Raw genomic sequence first — 19,903 nt, forward strand, 5'->3', positions numbered from 1 at the left:
CTGCCCCAGGTCACCAGGTAGCAAGGGGTAAAGCCAGGATTCAAAGGTAGGTCTCCCACCTCCAATTCCCCGCAATGTATATTACATCTCCAAAGCCCAACTAAAAACCTTCACATCTTCGCTTTCTCTGCCAGGGTCTCACATTCTAGATAAATGGACCCAACATTGTGGTCGGGCATGGTGGCTCACACCTGCAATCCCAACACTTTGGGAGGCCAAGGCGGGTGGATCACTTGAGCCCAGGATTTCGAGACCAGCCTGACCAACATAGTGAAACTCTATCTCTATTAAAATACAAAAATTAGCTGGGCGTGGTGGCAGGCGCCTGTAATCCCAGCTTCTCGGAAGGTTGAGACAGGAAAATGACTTGAACCCAGGAGGTGGAGGTTGCAGTGAGCCGAGGTTGCATCACTGCACTCCAGCCTGGGTGACAGAGTGAGGCTCTCTCTTTAAAGAAATAAAAATAAAAAAACCAACATTCAGTGCTAGTAAAAGGACAGCAGCAAGTGACTCATTGAGTTGTTGAGGGACAGAAGAATCACAACACTCCATGGCGCTGTGGAACTGCCCCAAGGCAGCCCCTCTGCCATGTGTCACAAGGCCCGGCACCCTGGTCTGGGCCAGGCTTACCTGCTGCCATGGTAGGAAGCATACTGGACCTTTCTTCATCCATCACAAAAGACCAGTCTTCATAAAAAGTGCTGCAGATTGAAAGAGAAAAGGAAATCGTTCTTAGCAGTGGTTCTCTGTGTCCATTAACCAGGAAATTCCATTAGACGGCTCCCTGGAAGATCTGCACCTGGTCACCCCAGGAGGGATATGATTTGTCTGAGGTCTCTGCTGGTTTAAAGCTTCTGGTTACAAACAGAAGACTGAACACTTACATCCTACAACTTCCTCACTGGTCCCCCTGCCGACCCTCAGCTTTAGAGTACTAAAATAGACATGATATGTCAATGTATTTATAAAGCAGCAAAGTAGAAGGGAGCAGTCACGTGGGTGACTTCCACTCAAGCAACGTCCCCAAGAGACAGACAGGAAATCACAGGGCTCGCCTGATTTGCCTAATACAAGAAGAGACCATTTCAGACAGAAATTACAGAGCTTCTACGGCTTCATCAACCAGGGCATTTAATATAATGCCTGCCTTGGCCAGGCACGGTGGCTCACACCTATAATCCCAGCACTTTGGGAGGCCAGGGTGGGAGGATCTCTTGAGGTCAGGAGTTCAAGACCAGCCTGGCCAACACAGTGAAACCCCATCTCTACTAAAAATATAAAAAATTAGCCAGGCATGGTGGCAGGCGCTTGTAATCCCAGCTACTCGGGAGGCTGAGGCAGGAGAATCGCTTGAACCTGGAGGCTTGGTGAGCAGAGATCGCGCCACTGTACTCCAGCTTGGGCGAAAGAGCAAGACTCCACCTCAAAATAATAATAATAATAATAATAATACAATGCCTGCCTAGGTTACAGACCTGAAAGCCCACATTATCCTTGGAAAAGGCTAGGAGGCTAAAAATGCCCCACAAATCTAGATGGCAGTTGGGGTAGGGGTGTCAAGGAAGCCTACAGAGCCTGTCCAAGGTCATCTGGCCAATAAATGGTCCAGCCAGGGCTTAAAAGCAGGTCTCCCGAGTCCAACTTCCAAGCTCTCTCTGACTTCCTGTTAAGCAATGGCAACCAAAAATCCCCAATGCCATAACTTCCCCGCCAGGTCACTGAATTCTAAATTAATCAAGGAAAAAGTCAATTTCGCTAAAGCAAAGTCAGGGACACGTGACCTGTAGTTGAGTGAGAGACTGGAAAAATTAGCCACTGAAGTGACTGAATACAACTAACAGAAAGAAAGAAGAGGCACATTTCCAATATACTTTCCCAGAAAATGTTAGTAGACGTACAAACCACATGCTCAAGCTGACATTCTGACTGCACCTGATTCCTAAAATCATAATCCTTTAAAAATCTGAGCCTGTTTTCGTGCATCTAAATGAATGTGTTTTCCCAACATCCAGCTGGGGAAGTGGCTGGTGATCCAGGTAAGGTCAACTGTGATTCTTACCTGCTGGACTCACTTCTTCTTGTTGGTCACTTCAACTTTGAGACTGAGTATGTAACTCTGAACTACCCGTAAACGATATGCTGGAAGGAGCTTCACAGAAATTCACTTCGAAAAAAAGGAGTAGGCCAGACACAATAACTCACGCCTGTAATCCCAGCAATTCGGGAGGCCGAGGCGGGAGGATCACGAGGTCAGGAGATCAAGACCACCCTGGCTAACACGGTGAAACCCCGTCTCTACTAAAAATACAAAAAATTAACCAGGCATGGTGGCAGGCGCTGGTAGACCCAGCTACTCAGGAGGCTGAGGCAGGAGAATCGCTTGAAGCCGGGAGGCGGAGGGTACAGTGAGCCAAGGTCACGCCACTACACTCCAGCCTAGGCAAAAAAGCGAGACTTCTTCTCAAAAAAAAAGGAAAGAAAGAAACAGGAGTGTGTTTTCCTTAACTAAAGCTGGTTAATGCCCTAGAGGTCCATACATTCTCAGCCTCCGAACTCTGACCGTGAGCAGTACACAGGTGTCATCAGCGTCAGTCCTCCTGGTTCCCAAGCACTCCCATTTTGGACCCATAGAGTCTTGCCATACAATTGAACAAGGAGCCACAGGCAACAGAGAACTTTAAGGATATTTTTAAGAGCCCCAGTGCACAATCCCAGAAGATCTGAGACATTACCAGTAGAGAGGTGACCACAGCAGTAGATAAAGCAGAAGAGGAGACCTGAACTAGGGAACACAGGGCAAGATATAAAATCAAGGGAACACGCCACACTACTCACAAACTGCCCACTTACTGAATTCAGTGAAATTTCACTGTTGACGATCTGGGCATTGCTGATGGGGAAGTTACTTAAGGAACCAGAAAAGGATTCGTCAGTGTCGCTCCGTATCACTCAAGGACACAAAACAACATGTCTAGTCCACCATTCTCAGAGCAAAACTAATGGCCACGGCCAGCCACAGTGGCTCACGCCTGTAACCCCAGGACTTTGGGAGGCCTACGCGGGCAGATCACCTGAGGTCTGGAGTTCGAGACCAGCCTGGCCAACATGATTAAACCCCATACCCACTAAAAATACAAAAAATTAGCTGGGTATGGTGGCATACGCCTGTAATCCCAGCTACTCAGGAGGCTGAGGCAGGAGAATCGCTCGAACTGGGAGACGGAGGTTGCAGTGAGCCCAGATAGCATCAGTGCACTCCAGCCTGGGCAACAGAGTGAGGCTCCGTCTCAAAAACAAACAAACAAACAAACAAAAAAAATGACTTCCTTCCCCAATGTAAAATTTCCATGTTTTTTTCAGTTTGGGATTGAATGAATGCAAGAATCCCAAATTAAAATTCTGCACCTGGCATGGTAGCTCATACCTGTAATCCCAGCACTTTGGGAGGCTGAGGCAGGAAGATTACTTGAACCTAGGAGTTCGAGACCAGCCTGGGCAACACACTGAGACCCCATTGCTACAAAAAAATTTTTTAAATTAGCCAGGCATGGTGGCGTACGCTTAGGGTCCTAGCTGCTCAGGAGGCTAAGGTGGGAGGATTGCTTGAGCCAGGGAGGTCCAGGCTGCAAAGACCCATGTTCATGCCACTGCACTCCAACTTGGGCAACAAAGCAAGACCCTGTCTTTAAAAAAAAAAAAAAAAAAAAAAAAAAATCCAGAAAGTGAAGAGGAAGCTATGTCCTAAGACAACAGCTCTCTCCACATCCAAGCTGGCTGTATGCAAGTGCCATGCCGAGCCCTTTACAGGCAGTCTCTCAATGATTCTCCCCCAAGTTTCTCCACAGCTCAGCCGGAGCTGTCAGAGGGAGGCCCACTTCCCCCAGATCGGGGAACTAGGATGAAAATCCAGGTGGTCTGATTCCAGACTCCAAGATCTTCACCTCTTGCTCCATCCCATCCCAGGTCCCATCCCGGCCACGTACCTCAGCCTGCAGCGGTCGGCCAGGAGCATGTGCAGGTAGCGCTCCAGGGAGTGTTCGTTGAGGGCACAGCGCAGCCAGGCACGGCCCCGGCCCACGTCTGAGGCGATGTGGCGCAGGGAGTAGAAGCGCTGCAGCTCGTGCTTGTTGAGGACCTCCTTCACGTAGTACCAGAACACGGGCTCTACGGAGAGAGGGCACAGGCGCCTGGCACTCGGCCTGCGGCACTCAGCACTGGGAGAGGAACACACAAAGCCTCTAGGCGAAGTTGGAGATTGTAACAGAGTATCCCCTTAGCATGGAAAAGGTAGGAGATAACACCAAAGACATGGAATCAACCCAGATACCCATCAATAGTGGACTGGATAAACAAAATGTGGTACATTTACACAATGGAATACTATGCAGCCATGAAAAAGAACAAAATTGTGTCCTATGCAGCAACATGGATGACTGGAGGCCATTATCCTAAGCAAATTACACAGAAATAGAAAACGAAATACTGGATAGTCTCACTTATAAATGGAAGCTCAACACTGGGTACACACAGACATAAAGATGGCAAACAACAGACACTGGGGACTGCTAGAGAGAGTAGAGAGGGAGGAGAGCACAGACGGAAAAACTACCTACCAGGTACTATGTTCACTACCTGGGAGATGGGTTCAATCGTGCCCTAAACCTCGGCATCATGCAATGTACCCAGATAACAAACCTGCACATGTACCTGCTGAATCTAAAATAAAAATTGAGGCTGGGAACGGTGGCTCATGCCTGTAATCCCAGCACTTGGGAGGCTGATGTGGTGGATCAGTTGAGGCTAGGAGTTCAAGACCCGCCTGGCCAACACAGTAAAACCCCATCTCTACTAAAAATGCAAAAATTAGCTGGGTATTGTGGCGCACACCTGTAATCCCACCTACCGGGCAGGCTGAGGCAGGAGAATCACTTAAACCCAGGAGGCGGAGGTTGCAGTGAGCTGAGATTGCACCACTGCACTCCAGCCTGGTGGCAGAACAAGACTCAGCCTCAAAAACAATAATGAAATAAGAAAAAAAGGTGGGAGATACAGAAGAGTATATCAAAAATAAAAATGACTCTAAAACCTCTCATCCAGAAAAGACCAATGTTGACATTTTCAAGAGTTTTCAGTCTTTTTTACTGCACTTTTCTTTTTGATAATAAAATCAACATTTGCTGTAGGCTGAATTATAATCCTCAAAGATATCGACGTCCTAAGCTCCAGAATTCTCTGAATATTACCTTATATAGTAAAAGAGTCTATGCAACTGTGTTAGGATCTGGAAATTGGGAGGTTATCTTGCATAATCCCTGCGAGGCTGATGTAATCACAAGATCTTCATAAGAGGCAGGCAGAGAGAAACTTGACACAGAAGACGAGGACATGATGTGGCCAGAGAAGCAAAGACTAGAATGGGGCAGCCATAGCCAAGGAAGGTGGGCAGCGAGCAGACTCTGGAAGGGCCAGAAACGGATTCGGCCCTGAAGCCTCTGGAAGGAAGCAGCCCTGCTGTCACCTTGACTTTAGCCCAGTGAAACTGATTGGGGACTTCTGACCTCCAGAACTGTGGGAGAATAAATTATAGTGTTTAAAAGCCACCAACTGTGTATTAATTTGTTACAGCAGCCAGAAGAAAAGAACACATCAGGCCAGGCACGGTGGCTCATATCTGTAATCTCAGCACTCCGGGAGGCCGATGCGAGTGGATCATCTGAGGTCAGGGGTTCGAGACCAGCCTGGCCAACATGGTGAAAGCCCATCTCTACTAAAAAATACAATAATGAGCCAGGCATGGTGGCAGGCGCCTGTAATCCCAGCTACATGGGAGGCTGAGGCAGGAGAATCACTTGAACCCGGTAGGCAGAGGGTGCAATGAGCCAAGATCGCACCACTGTACTCCAGCCTGGGCGACAGAGCAAGACTCTATCTCAAAAAAAACAAAACAAAAAAAACAGGATGGCGCGGTAGCTCACCCCTGTAATCCCAGCACTTTGGGAGGCCAAGGCAGGCAGATCACGAGGTCAAGAGATGACCACCCTGGCCAAAATGGTGAAACCCTGTCTGTACTAAAAATACAAAAAAGCTGGGTGTGGTGGCGCACGCCTGTAGTCCCAGCTACTTGGGAGGCTGAGGCAGGAGAATCGCTTGAACCCAGGAGGCGGAGGTTGCAGAGAGCCGAGATCACGCCACAACACTCCACTCTGTCTCAAAAAATAAATAAATAAAACCACATCATATTGTATGAGTGTATACGCATACATATTTATATGTGTAATTTTGTATCCTGATTCATTTATTTTCTTGTCTAGAGCATGAACATTTTCCTATTACAATTAAAAGTCTTTCAAAGATGATTTCTGTTGGCTTTCCAGTAAAACATAACTATTTCCCTACTACTAAGGGCATGGCACATGGCCAACTTTCCCTCTGTACAGTAAAGAACACCCCTATACATAAATAATTGTCCTCATTCCTAGTTCCTTATGAAAGATTTCCACAGGTCGAATTACTCAGTCTGAGGATAGGAACAGATTTAAGGCGTTATGGGAAACCTAAGAAAGTTTGTTTTTATCCATAAGACAGTCATTCCTACAACTACTTGTATCTCCTCACATCCCACTACTTTTTATCCACATGTACACAGATTTTTAAAATTTTTTATATACATTTTAAATTAATTATTATTTATTTATTTTTGAGACAGGGCCTCTCCCTCTGTCACCCAGGCTGGACAGCTCACTGCAGCCTCAACGTCCTGGGCTCAAGTGATCCTCCTGTCTCAGCCTCCCGAGTAGCTGAGACACAGGCACGCACCCCCATGCCCAGCTAATTTTTTAATTTTTATTTATTTGTAGAGATGAGGTTCTGCTATGTTGTGCAGGCTGGTACCAAACTCCTGGCTTCAAGCGATCCTCTTGCCTGAGATTCCCAAAATGCTAGGATTACAGTCGGGAGCCACCATGCCCAACCCCAGATATTTTCATAGTTGTAATGCTAGTGTATACATAATTTTGTGATCAATTTTCTTCACTTAACATTGGCTCTTTAATATTTTTTCATGCTGGCAATAATAATAACAGCAGCAACAGCAACTACTATTTACTGAGCATTAACCATGCACCAGCTATTGCAGTAAACACTTTACATCTGACATCATCACAACCAAGGCCATCTCCATGTGAAAGACAAGGTCTGAAGCCAGGACAAGTGAAGCGACTCGCCCAGCAACACAGTTAGTAAACAGTATGGCAGAAAGGGACCCCAGAGCTCACTGCAAACCACTAAATCACACTGCCCTGCAAAATGAGGGGACTTGGCCTTCTTCAAAATGATCACGTTCACAACTGTTTAATATTCCAAGTAGGGGAAGCTGAGTCTTTGCAGTTGGACCTGGCTTCCAATCTAGGACCTAAACAGGCTCACGGTCCCCTCTGAAACGTGACAAAGGCTTTGAACCTGCCTTCCAGAAGGAGGCAAGTACACCCATCTCCAGAAACTGCATGGCAGGCTAGTTAAGTTCACTCTAACGTTTCAATTCAACTTCACTAGGATCCACTGCATTCTTCCTGGGAGCTGTGAACCGAGCTAGGCTATGTGTCACCAGCTAGAGACAACAAGAACTCGTCCCTAAGGGGCTTCCAGTCTAGCAGGCAGGACAACAGAGAAAAAGTCCATTCAACCAAATGACCTTCAGCAAGTCACTCAACCATGCTAAGCCTGAAAATCCTCTCCCATAAAATCAACACAAAAGTGCAAAATCGCCCAGGGTTACTGGGGTAACTAGAAAGGGAAGGAAAGCACCGAGCACAGTGCCCAGTCCATGATGACCAATCAGCATTTGCTTAATAATTAATTCCCTTCATAGCAGAGGGCATTCGCGTGGGTTCCTTTTTGTGTTAGCAGCATCTAAATGTATACATCTGTATGAGTGTGCATAAGTATTTGTGGATCAAGCCAATCACTGGGATCATTTAGAATAAACTTCCCAGGAATAACAAAAACCAGCAAGAGGGCAGGTCCCTCAAGACTATCTTGTGTCTCAATCCCTAAATGTCAAAGTAATCCACCTCCCAAGCTCATCCGATCAGTCTAATCCACACAACTGTACAAAACAGCCTTCCTTCCATTCTCCGCCTCACTCAAGAAACCAGGACGGGGAATCTGGCGACAACAACGCCCTGGGCCAGCTGGCCAACAACGTATTTCGAAATACCCCAGATCATTGTCGGTATGTCCATCACATTTCCAGTCAAGTGACTGTCTTGAAAAATGCAGTCACCTCCCTCCGACCTTGAATCTACATGAACGCTTTAAAGTGTGTTTTCACCTTTCAATTCTGCAAATTGCTTACTGCTACAGAATCGCTTTAAAGCTTGTCAGGGTGATGCTGATGATGATAAGAATTATCCCAGCAGGGTTCCGCTTCCACTGCCAGAATTAATGTGGTCTATTTAAAGTGCAGCTCACCTGCCAATTAGCGCCTGCGGTGTCCGTAATTTAATTTAGGGATATACACTGATCTGCTTTGAAACATGGGGTTAAGTCAAAAAGCGGGCAAGGGCTTCTGGTTCTCCAAACACCTGAAAGCCGAATGCCAACAAGAACAAGTGCCAGGAAGGGGTGTTGAGAAGAGCTGCCCTGGGACACCTGTTAACAGAGGATGACTAACAGCACCAGGCTTTTGGGAAAGTTTCTATCAAGCCTTAACTATCACCGATGCCCAAGAATTCATTCCTTGGGGACCACAAGGAAGACAAAAACCTCGTCCCAAATTCTAGTTCAGGCACTGTGTGACCTTGGAAAACTTATTTTGTCCTCTACTTTCTTCATCTGTACAGTGGGGAGAACAGTACTGACGTGTATGGATTGCTATGAGGGAAAAATGAGAAATAGGAATACATGTAAAGTGTATCCAATAAATGCAGTGAATAAATGTTAGCCATAGTTATTAACATACCTGGCATATAATTGGTGCTCAATGAAAACCAGCTATTAATATCACTACTACACTTGCACCAAACAGCATTCCTTTTCCTTGTTTGGGGTTTTGTTTTGTTTTGTTTTGTTTTGTTTTGTTTTTGAGGGGCGGGGTGGGGACAAGGTCCCCAGGCTAGAGCACAGTGGCACAATCATAGTTCACTGCAGTCTTGAACTCCTGGGCTCAAGCGATCTTCCCATCTCAGGCTCATGAGTAGCTGGGACTACAGGTGTACACCACCATACATGGCTATTTTTTTTTTTTTTTTCTGTAGAAACGAGGGTCTTACTATGTTACTCAAGCTAGTCTTGAACTCCTAGAATCAAATGATCATCCAGCATCGGCCTCCCAAAGCACTGGGATTACAGGCGTAAACCACTGAGCCTGGTCCCTTTCCCTTTCTTCTAGTAAGAGCACCCCTCTTTCCTAGGGGAAACACATTCCACTGGGATCCTTCAGCACTATCCTAACCTCCCCCTACTGCAGGGGTGGACAGCTAACCCAGGGCAGGCAATTAATTGGCCGGAACCATGGCATATGCAACTTTCGTTTTTTTTAATATTACATAAAAATAGTATTTATCTTGATTGATAAGTTTTTTGGTACCGCCTTCAATTTTGTGGCCAAAGTGAGTGTCTCACTAACCTCACCCCAGTCTCAGCCCTGGACCACAGGGTCCCTTTGCACAAATTCTACCAGAGCCACCAGAAAAGAGGCCTTGTCTCCTCCAGGAGCTGAGGTCAGCAAACAATGGCCTGGGAGTCAAATTTGGCCTCCAAACTGTTTTTATAAGCACAGTGTTCCTGGAACGCAGCCACGCCCATTTGCTCCCATATGGTCTGTGGCTGAGTTTCTGCTCCAGTGGCAGAGCTGAGTCACTGCGATAGAGATCGCATGGCTCACAAACCCTATAATATGACCCGTAAGGAGGGAGTGTGCCGACCCCGTTCTAGAAGTAGAATCTCTCATCATCCTGGAAACCTGGAGCTACTTGGGGCCATTTTCCACCCCATCATGTAGAGAGACGCCACCCGGAAAGACACCCAACCACAGAGAAGCGGTGCTGAGGGACGACAGATGGAGACAGATTTGGGAGAAGGCAGGCCCCCTGAATCCAGCTCAACTCCAAGATGATTTCTTAATTACTCGAGTCAATAAATAAATGTCCTTCATCTTTTTTTTCTTAAATCAATCTAAAGAATTTTCTATCATTTGCAACCACAGGAAATAACGCAGTGAGACAGGGCATGTTCTTCAGTCATCTGACAATCATCTATAGAAGACCAAGAACACACCAGGTGCTGAGCAACACCTGTGCTCCACAGCCATGCGGGGTGAGGGGTGTCTCATCAATGTGACAACACTGCCCAAAAACAAACAAAGCATTGCTCAACAACAACAACAACAACAACAACAAAAAAAAAACAGAAAACCCGCTGGGCGCGGTGGCTCACGCCTGTAATCCCAGCACTTTGGGAGGCCGAGGCAGGTGGATCACGAGGTCAGGAGATCGAGACCATCCTGGCTAACACGGTGAAACCCCATCTCTACTAAAAATACAAAAAATTAGCTGGGTGTGGTGGCAGGCACCTGTAGTCCCAGCTACTTGGGAGGCAGAGGCAGGAGAATGGCGTGAATCCGGGGGGCGGAGCTGGCAGTGAGCCGAGATGGTGCCACTGCACTCCAGCCTGGGCAACAGAGCAAGACTTTGTCTCAAAAAAAAAAAAGAAAAACACAGAAAACCCCAAGACCAGCCTGGGCAACATAGTAAGAACCCATCTCTAAAAAAAGGAAACAGAAAACCCAACTACAAGGAGCCGAGTGTGGCGGCACACACCTGTCATCCCAGCTACTTGGGAGGCGGAGGCAGGAGGATGGCTGGACCCCAGGAGTTTGAGGCTGTAGTGAGCTATGATTGCACCACTGCACTCCAGCCTAGTTAACAGAGCAAGGCCCTGTCTCTAAAAACAAAACAAAACGAAAAAAACCCACACACAAAGAAAATCCAACCCCACGGAGCTGGGCTAGTCTGGAAATAGGCCAGTGATAGATACAAAGGCTATGTCAGGCCAAAATCTCCAACCTTTTGACCTCGCTGTCCCAGAGGACTGTCCTAACTCTGGGCATCTCATTTACAATTGAGCAGGAAGAAAGGGAACGGGATGAAGCCAGCTTTATCACCCCTTTTATCAGGAAAGAACAAGTAATCCCAGAAAATCACAAGGGAGCAGAGAAAGCAAAGAACAAAACTCAAAACTGGCTTAATCCCTCACCGAGATAAAGGAGTACATACCACAGCCTCAAGCAAAATCTGGGTTCTATCAAAGCCAAAGAAGACAGAGGGATGAATGTGAGGGCACACTCTAACAGAATCAGCCACACATGGTATCAGCCATGCCAGGAACAAAGGTAAACCAAGTTCGCTCATGTGCCAGCCTGAGAACTCAGTGAATACAAGTGCTCCCAAATCTGTCACATCCCAAACTGAACCAGCCTGACTGCAAGGCACAAATGGATTGTCAGAGCAGAGTGCCAACAAGGGGCTGAGCTCTGTCACTCTACCATCTTCCACCTAGCCACAAGAGTGCCTTCCAGAACCAGGGCTCAGCATAATACACCTGCATCCTACAAGAGTTTACAGCATACCACCTCCTTTATTAAAGAGTAGGAAATAAATTAACCAGGCATGGTGGCGTGCATGTGCAGTCCCAGCTACTTGAGAGGCCGAAGTGGGAGGATCGCTTGAGCCAGGAAGTTCAAGTCTGCAGAGAGCCATGATTGCACCACTGCACTCTAGTCTGGCAACAGAGCAAGACCCTGTCTCTTATTTAAAAAAAAAAAGGGAAATTTCTAAGAAGGACTTCTAAAACTTGTATCTCACTTCGTTTTAGGGGCATACCCCATCACAAGCTGAAGAGTCATTTACGTTCTGAAAGGAGCAAAGCAAAGGACCCACGGAACTCAGGCTGGATGACTGTGATCTAAAAACTGACAACTCAGAGGCCAAACTGAGTCTTTTTTACCTTTTTTTTTTTTGAGGTGGAGTCTTGCTCTGTCGCCCAGGCTGGAGTGCCAGGGCACGGTCTCGGCTCACTGCAACCTCCGCCTCCTGGGTTCAAGCAATTCTCCTGCCCCAGCCTCCCAAGTAGCTGGAATTACAGGTGCCTACCACCATGCCCAGCTAATTTTTGTATTTTTAATGGAGACAGGGTTTCACCATGTTGGCCAGGCTGGTCTCGAACTCCAGACCTCAACTGATCCACCCACCTCGGCCTCCCAAAGTGCTGGGATTACAGGCCTGAGTCTTAATTTATGAGACATCAGGATTAAACACCTTTGAAACAGGCAGAGGTCACATTCGGCCAATAGGTATCAGTCCAGCTCCACTAGATCTTAACATGCTGGGACACATTCATACCCCTTAGTAAACAGCCACTGGCCCAGGTCCCTGCCACCCTGGGTGTCAAGAACCCACCCCTGAGGGACCCTGTGGACATCCCCATGATCCAGTGACCCAGGAGTTAACACACAGCCCAAGGGGTACAGCACCCTGGCTTCTGACTTCCTCCCTAAGGCCAGCTTCTTTCTGCCAGTTGTCAACCACTTTTTTCACCTTGAATGGAGCTCTGCATTTTCTCTGCACCTTTAGCAGACATCCTTCCAAGGCTTCCCTTACCAAAAGCAGCTGATTGACACGTGCATGAATACAAAAGAAAATCACCAACAGGGAACCGAAAGCAGGGATGGGCGAATGAGGAACTGGACTTCCCCTCACCATCAAAAGGATGGACCCAGGGCTCCCCTGGCACATGCAGCTTCCTCCAAAATTAATTTTCTACAGAAATGAAATTGTTGCCCAAGGTGACCCAATGAAGCAAAATACAAATTCTGCTTTGAGTGCAATCAACCATTTTCAAAAATCCCCACTGAAGATCAAGGAAGTCGGTCTCTCTCATTTTACAGTTGTGGGTATATTACCACCGCTTCCCACTGACTGAAGACGCGTACAGACCGCTGAGAGTAGGGGTTTGGCTTCCCGGGAAAATGAGCAGCATGTTCTGAAGTCAGGGTCTTCAAGTGGTTATTTTGAATGCAGTCCTTTGATGGCCTCTACTGTGTAGGTGGCCAGGTACCTTGCAAGACACTAGAGCTACAAGGATGAGCCTGTAATCCTAACAATTTGGGAGGCCAAGGCAGGCGGATCACCTGAAGTCAGTAGTTCGAGACCAGCCTGCCCAATAAGATGAAACCCCGTCTCTACTAAAAATATAAAACTTAGCCAGGCATGGTGATGTGCACCTGTAATCGCAGCTACTCAGGAGGCTGAAGCAGGAGAAAACACTTGAACCCAGGAGGCATAGGCTGCAGTGGGCCAAGATTGCACCACTGCACTCCAGCATGGGCAACAGATCAGACTCCATCTCAAAAAAAAAAAAAAAAAAAGAACAAAGAAAACAGGTAGTTCCACACATAGGTTTGATGGAAGAACAACTCAGGACTATAGGAGGCGCACAGTCCAGGTGAACCATGTAGGGAGCTCATGAATGGCTTTTTGAAAACAATTATGAAACTTCAGAAGAGAAGAGAACAAAACCACATGAGACACCACTTCACACCCATTAGGATGGCAATTATGAAAATAGAAAAAAGGAGGCCAGGCACAGTGGCTCAGGCCTGTAATCCCAGCACTTTGGGAGGCCAAGGTGGGAGGATCACTTAGGGCAAGGAATTTGACACCAGCCTGGGCAAGATAGTAAGATACTGTCCCTACAAAAAAATAATAAAATTACTATATATATATATATATATATATATGAAAAAAGGGGGTGGTAATCACTCTCTGGTTCTCCCCATGTATACAATTAAAGCTGTATACCTTTTCTCTAATTTAAAAAGCCAGCATTGGCCGGGCACAGTGGCTCGCACCTGTACTTCCAGTACTTTGGGAGGCCAAGGCGGGCAGATCACTTGAGGCCAGGAGCTCGAGACCAGCCTGGCCAACGTGGTGAAACCCTGCCTCTACTAAAACTACAAAAATTAGCCAGGCATGGTGGCGCATGCCTGTAATCCCAGCTACTTGGGAAGCTGAGGCAGGAGAATCACTTGAACCTGGGGGGTGGAGGCTACAGTGAGCCAAGATCACACTCCAGCCTGGGTGACAAAGTGAGATTCTATCTCAAAAAATAAATAAAAACCCAGCACTGGCAAGGCTGTGGAGTTGGCAAGGACGTGGAAGGATGGTGGAGAAAATGGATCTCGTGTGCATTGCTAGTGGGAGTGCAACAGGCTATAGCCTCTATGGAAAACCCTCTGATGGTTTCTAAAAAATAATTAAACATAGAATTACCATATGATCCAGCATTGTCCTTCTGGGTATATGTCCCAAAAGAACTAAAAGTGGAAAAAACAAGTATTTGTATCTTCATATTCACAGCAGTACCATTCACAATAGCCCATAAGTGGAAGACACCCAACTGTCATGGGAATAAACAAAATATGGGCTCTACATACCCTCAAAAATATTGTTCAGCCTTTAAAAAGAAGAAAATTCTGGGCCAGGCGCGGTTGCTCATGCCTGTAATCACAGCACTTTGGGAGGCCGAGGTGGGCGGATCACAAGGTCAGGGGTTCGAGACCATCCTGGCCAACATAGTGAAACCACGTCTCTACTAAAAATACAAAAATGAGCCGGGGATGGTGGCGTGTGCCTATAATCCCAGCTACTTGGGAGGCTGAGGCAGGCGAATCGCTTGAACCCAGGAGGCGGAGGTTGTGGTGAGCTGAGATAGCGCTACTTACCGTACTCCAGCAAACTGGGCAACAGAGCAAGGCTCCATCAAAAAAAAAAAAAGAAGAAGGAGGAAATTCTGACACATACTACAACACGGACGATCCTTGAAGATGTTATGCTAAATAAAGCCAGACAAAAAAGAACAAATATTGCATGATTCCATTGGTACAAGGAACCTAAAGTAGTAGAATGCACTGAGGCAGAAAGTAGAATGCTGGCTGCCAGGGACAGGGGTCTGGAGGGAGTGAGTGTTAGTGTTTAACGAGTACACAGTTTCGGTTTGTAAAAATGGAAAGGTTCTGAGATGAATGGTGGTAATGATTACTGTATGACATGTGAATGTACATTAAGTACACTTACACTGAATTGTACACTTCAAATGGCTGAAATGGTAAATTTCATTATGTATATTTTACCAATTTTTTTTTGTTCGTTTTGCTTTGTTTTGTTTTGAGATGGAGTCTCACTCTGTTGCCCAGGCTGGAGTGCAGTGGCGCGATCTCAGCTCACTGCAAGCTCCGCCTCCCAGGTTCACACCATTCTCCTTCCTCAGCCTCCCAAGTAGCTGGGACTATAGGCACCCACCACCACGCCTGGCTAATTTTTTGTATTTTTAGTAGAAATGGGTTTCACCGTGTTAGCTAGGATGGTCTTGATCTCCTGACCTCATGATCCGCCCACCTCAGCCTCCCAAAGTGCTGGGATTACAGGCATGAGCCACCATGCCCGGCCATATTTTTTTTTAAGAGAGAATAGAAGTTCGGCCAGTAGGAGCTTGGGTGAGAGCTGCGGAAGGAAGGAAGGTAGCAGAAGGGAAAGAACTGCCAGACTTGAAGAGTTTCAAGACAATAGAAACTAGGAGAGCTGTTCAAAATACAGGACTGGGCCAGGAACAGTGGCTAATGCCTGTAATCCCAGCACTTTGGGAGGCTGAGGCAGGTGGATCACATGAGGCCAGGAGTTCGAGACCAGCCTAGCCAACATGAGGAAACCCCATCTCTACCAAAAATACAAAAATTAGGCAGCGTGGTGGTACACACCTGTAGTGCCAGCTACTCAGGAGGCCAAGACACGAGAATCACCTGACCCAGAAGGCAGAGGGTGCAGTGAGCCGAGATCGCACCACTGCACTCTAGCCTGGGCGACAGAGCAAGACACTGTCTCAAAAAAAAAAAAAAAAAAACAGAACTGAATCATCTAAATTACTGAGAGGCACCAAGCAAAGCACAGGCAGTGGCACTAAAGGCCCTGCCCCACACAGGATCTGGCATTAGTGCTTTAGCTGCTGAATTATGGAGAAGTCTCAAGAGTCCCAAGGCAGGGGCGTGGCAGGAGGGGAGCTTGTGGGACTCAGGCCATCATTTATTTGCAAACTGGATGAAAGAGTTGTGATGTCGGACCTGCCGCTGCCTGTCAGCCCTGGCATACAGCACGGCATAAGAGGTAGAACAGAGAAAGACACAGCCAGTAGGGAAGAGAGCCCAAGAAGCCAGATCAAGCACTGGATACTTTGTCCCGATTCTACAAGAGACCCACAGAAGAGCTTTAAGTTAGTGGGGTTACGGGGAATAAGTGGGGGAGTGGGATGGTCATTAAAGAAGACCACTCCATGATGTGCAAAGTGGGTCAGAGCTGATCAAGACTGAAGGCAGGAAAACACAAGTCAGGGAGAAAGAAGAGAACTCACTGAGGATGGAGGAACCGCAAGTGGCTCAGGGACCCATGTGAGAGACAGAAAACAATGCTCTTTGTGGGACTGGTTTTGGGGCAGAGGAGAGGGAGAAGGAGAAGGCTGGGAGGAAGCCCAAGAGCTGTCCAGGAGACCTGGGTAAAAGGCAGAGCCATTTACCAAGCAAGAAACACAGGAACACATATGGATGAAGATCAGAATTCAGTTTTGGAGACTGACAAGCCCGTGCTGTACACCAAATAGAGACATTCATGAGACAGAGTTCAAGGAAGTGCTCTGGGCTGCGGGTATGACTAAGAATAACAGGCACATACAGAGCAACTTCACCAAGGAATCCAAACAGTATGCATAGAAACAAGAGCCAACAATGAATCCAAGGATGAATAATATTCGAGGGTATGGAAGTGATATGCCAACAAGGATCAGAAAAGAAGAAGAAAGTGTGCCAAGAGGCTATGGCATCACAGAAAGCAAGGGAAGGCAGTGTTTCAAAGTCAGAAGATCCTCAATGCCCAAGGCTGCCGAACAGACAGGGAAGATTAGACTTCAATTTTACAGGCAGGTCAGCAACAGTAACTGTGTCTCTGGTATATTCTGAATGGCCCCGATCACCTTGTAATTGACTGCCAACCTATAACCTGACAATGCTATATCAGTGATTAAAAGAACATCAAATCCCAGCCGGGCGTGGTGGCTCATGCCTGTAATCCCAGCACTTTGGGAGGTCGAGGCGGGCAGATTACCTGAAGTCAGGAGTTCGAGACCAGCCTGGCCAACATGGTGAAACTCCATCTCTACTAAAAATACAAAAATTAGCCAGACATGGTGGCACACACCTATAGTCCCAGCTACTCAGGTGGCTGAGGCTGGAGAATCACTTGCACCTGGGAGGCAGAGGTTGCAGTGAGCTGAGATCATGCCACTGCACTCCAGACTGGGCAACAGAGTGAGGCTCCATCTAAAAAAAAAAAAATCAAATTCCAAGGTCATGCCATCAAATGCATCAAACGCCAATAACGGCAGTGGTTCTTTCTCCTTTCCCAAGTGGAATGGAAAATAGTTCATTTCTCCATACTGTATTCTGTACTGGCTACTTGGGTTTCCAGTGGCTACAAAGACAGCAAGCCAAGTCTGTGTAGAGCTCTGGGTCACTTTTCATTAATTTTTGCTTTGTTCCTCAAAAATTAATCACTTTCCCTGTAGCAAGCTGGAGTGATCCTGGTATATGGTACCTCGGGAACCATGAAATACAGTACTGCACGCAATGAATAATGCCCTTCCTTCCAACCAAGATGTATTTGTTTAGTGAACATAATTTTATTGAACAACTGTGTGTTTATTGAACAACTCATTTCTGAAAATGAGTAACTGGTGAAATAAACAAGAAACAAAGATCTAGGAGCCTCTCTGAACTTACCCTAGCCCCGGGAGACTGCCCAAAGAAAGAAAAAAAAAAAAAAGCAAACATCTGTTGAAAGTGATTACACATTCTAGGCATGTATCAAAATATCACAAGTACCAAGGCCAGGCGCAGTGGCTGACACCTATAATCCCAGCACTTTGAAGGCCGAAGTGAGCAGAACACAAGGTCAGGAGTTCGAGACCAGCCTGGCCAACATAGTGAAACCTGTCTCTACTAAAAATACAAAAATTAGGCAGGCATGGTGGTGGGCACCTGTAACCTCAGCTACTCGGGAGGCTGAGGCAGGAGAATCGCCTGAACCCAGGAAGAGGAGGTTGCATTGAGCCAAGATGGTGCCATTGCACTCCAGCCTGGGCGACAAGAGCAAGACTCCATCTCAATAAAAAATAAAAAATCACAGGTACCCTATACATATGTACAAATATTATGTACCAATAAAATAATTTTAATAATAATTAAAAAAAAAAAAAAGAACTGTTGGAGCCAGGCACAGTGTCTCACATTTGTAATCCCAGCTAGTTGGCAGGCTGAGGTGGGAAGATCACTTGAGCCTAGGAGTTTGAGACCAGCCTGGCCAACAGAACAAGATCTCCGTCTCTATAAAAGTTTAAAAACCAGCTGGGCATGGTGGTGCAAGCCTGCAATCCTAGCTATTTCAGAGGCTCAGGCAAGGGGATCACTTGAGCCTAGGAGTTCCAGGCTTCGGTGAGCCATGATCACACCACTGCACTTCAGCCTGGGCAACAGAGCAAGACCCCAACTCTAAAAAATAAATAAGTAAATAAATAAAAAGATCTATTGAAGGGTTGAGAAAAAAGAAAGGATGATACAGCAACATGAAGGAGAGGGAAAGACTAAGGATTCTGTTAGCAGAGAATTTCCACACACCACCACCAAATGCAACAAGGTCCAACTTTTGGCTGTGAAAGGGGAACCAGCCAAAGACAGCACATTTTACTCAGCAACGACACTGACATAGTGATAAGAAAGATTCCGGGATTCCCAGCAGCAGCCGTGGTCAGGGCTGGAACTGAAAGCTCAGGGGAGAAGAAGACCACAGGACATTTGTTACATGACATGATCCACTTCAAGGTTCAGCTCCAAAGCAGATCACTATGAACAGTTTCCTCATCTGTACAGTGGCAGTAATAACAGTCCCTACTACTCACAGGGCTATCGAACTGAATGAGTTAATTTACATCAAAGTGCAAGTCTTGCACTAAGTACTAAGCATTAATAGTTATTATTTAGCATTATGCTTGTCACTCACATGGAAATGTTTTTCCAACATTAAATTGGATGATAACAGAACCTCTGCAGTTTCTGTTGCTGGTGTCGAAGACATTAATTATGAAATGCCATGCTATCCTCAGGCATCAAATTAAAACAGATTATTAATTTCCCAGCGACTGGCACGCCACACTGGTGAAATAAACCAGTGTGCTGCAGGTCCCCGAACCCAGAGGAGACTGTACCATGTGGCTCTGAGAATTCTGCACAAAAGATGACTTCATTTAAATTAAGATGCCAGACAACACCATTATGTTTTGACTACTATTAAGACATGGATTTCTGTGCCCATACACCACCCCACCAAGTCCCACGCGATCACTGCCCTGCCCACTATTAAAAAATAAATAAAAAGAAAAAGAGCAGAAGGAAGACAAGCTCCTCCAAGCTACAGCCAGGCAGAGCAGTACCTGTTTCAGTTTTGCTGGCAAAGCCCGCTGCCTGCTTGATCGCTGCCGCTGTGAGCGCCAATCCTCGACTCCTCTTCAAGCCATGCTGCAGGACGGCTTCAAACTGGGCACACAGACAGGTGACCCTGTGAGAAAACCAATGACTCATCAGTCCCCCCCAGAAAAGGGAGTAGCAACTAGGGCGGCCCCAGCATCTCCGGGAAGTGAGTAAGCCGCCAGGTGTAAACCTCAGCGTGAAGGCAAACAGGAGACACCTGGATGTGCAGGCTCGGTAACTGACCCGTACCACTCCACACACCTCCCGTGTTGATGTTCATTT

At 46.7% G+C, this 19,903-nt stretch overlaps 1 protein-coding gene across 14 annotated transcripts in view; it reads right to left on the reverse strand.

The window, feature by feature from the left end:
- Nucleotides 1-19,903, reverse strand: part of LOC129527637 (sorting nexin-29-like) — a 173,974-nt gene that overhangs the window by 100,168 nt on the left and 53,903 nt on the right. For 13 of the 14 annotated variants that reach the window (XR_008672650.2, XR_010131351.1, XR_010131352.1 and 10 more), the window contains 3 exons: nt 19,585-19,709; nt 3,984-4,164; nt 631-701 (listed from right to left, as the gene is read on the reverse strand). Coding sequence is in view for 9 of the 14 variants with exons in the window: in XM_063699649.1 (XP_063555719.1) it covers nt 631-701; nt 3,984-4,164; nt 19,585-19,709 (377 nt within the window). In the remaining 5 variants the exon portion in view is untranslated. Of the gene's footprint in view, nt 1-630; nt 702-3,983; nt 4,273-19,584; nt 19,710-19,903 lie in introns of all 14 variants that reach the window. The other variant, XM_063699652.1, reaches the window with a different exon arrangement.

The sequence above is a fragment of the Gorilla gorilla genome, chromosome 18 (genome assembly GCF_029281585.2).
Source record: "Gorilla gorilla gorilla isolate KB3781 chromosome 18, NHGRI_mGorGor1-v2.1_pri, whole genome shotgun sequence".
Classification (NCBI taxonomy): Eukaryota; Metazoa; Chordata; class Mammalia; order Primates; family Hominidae; genus Gorilla; species Gorilla gorilla.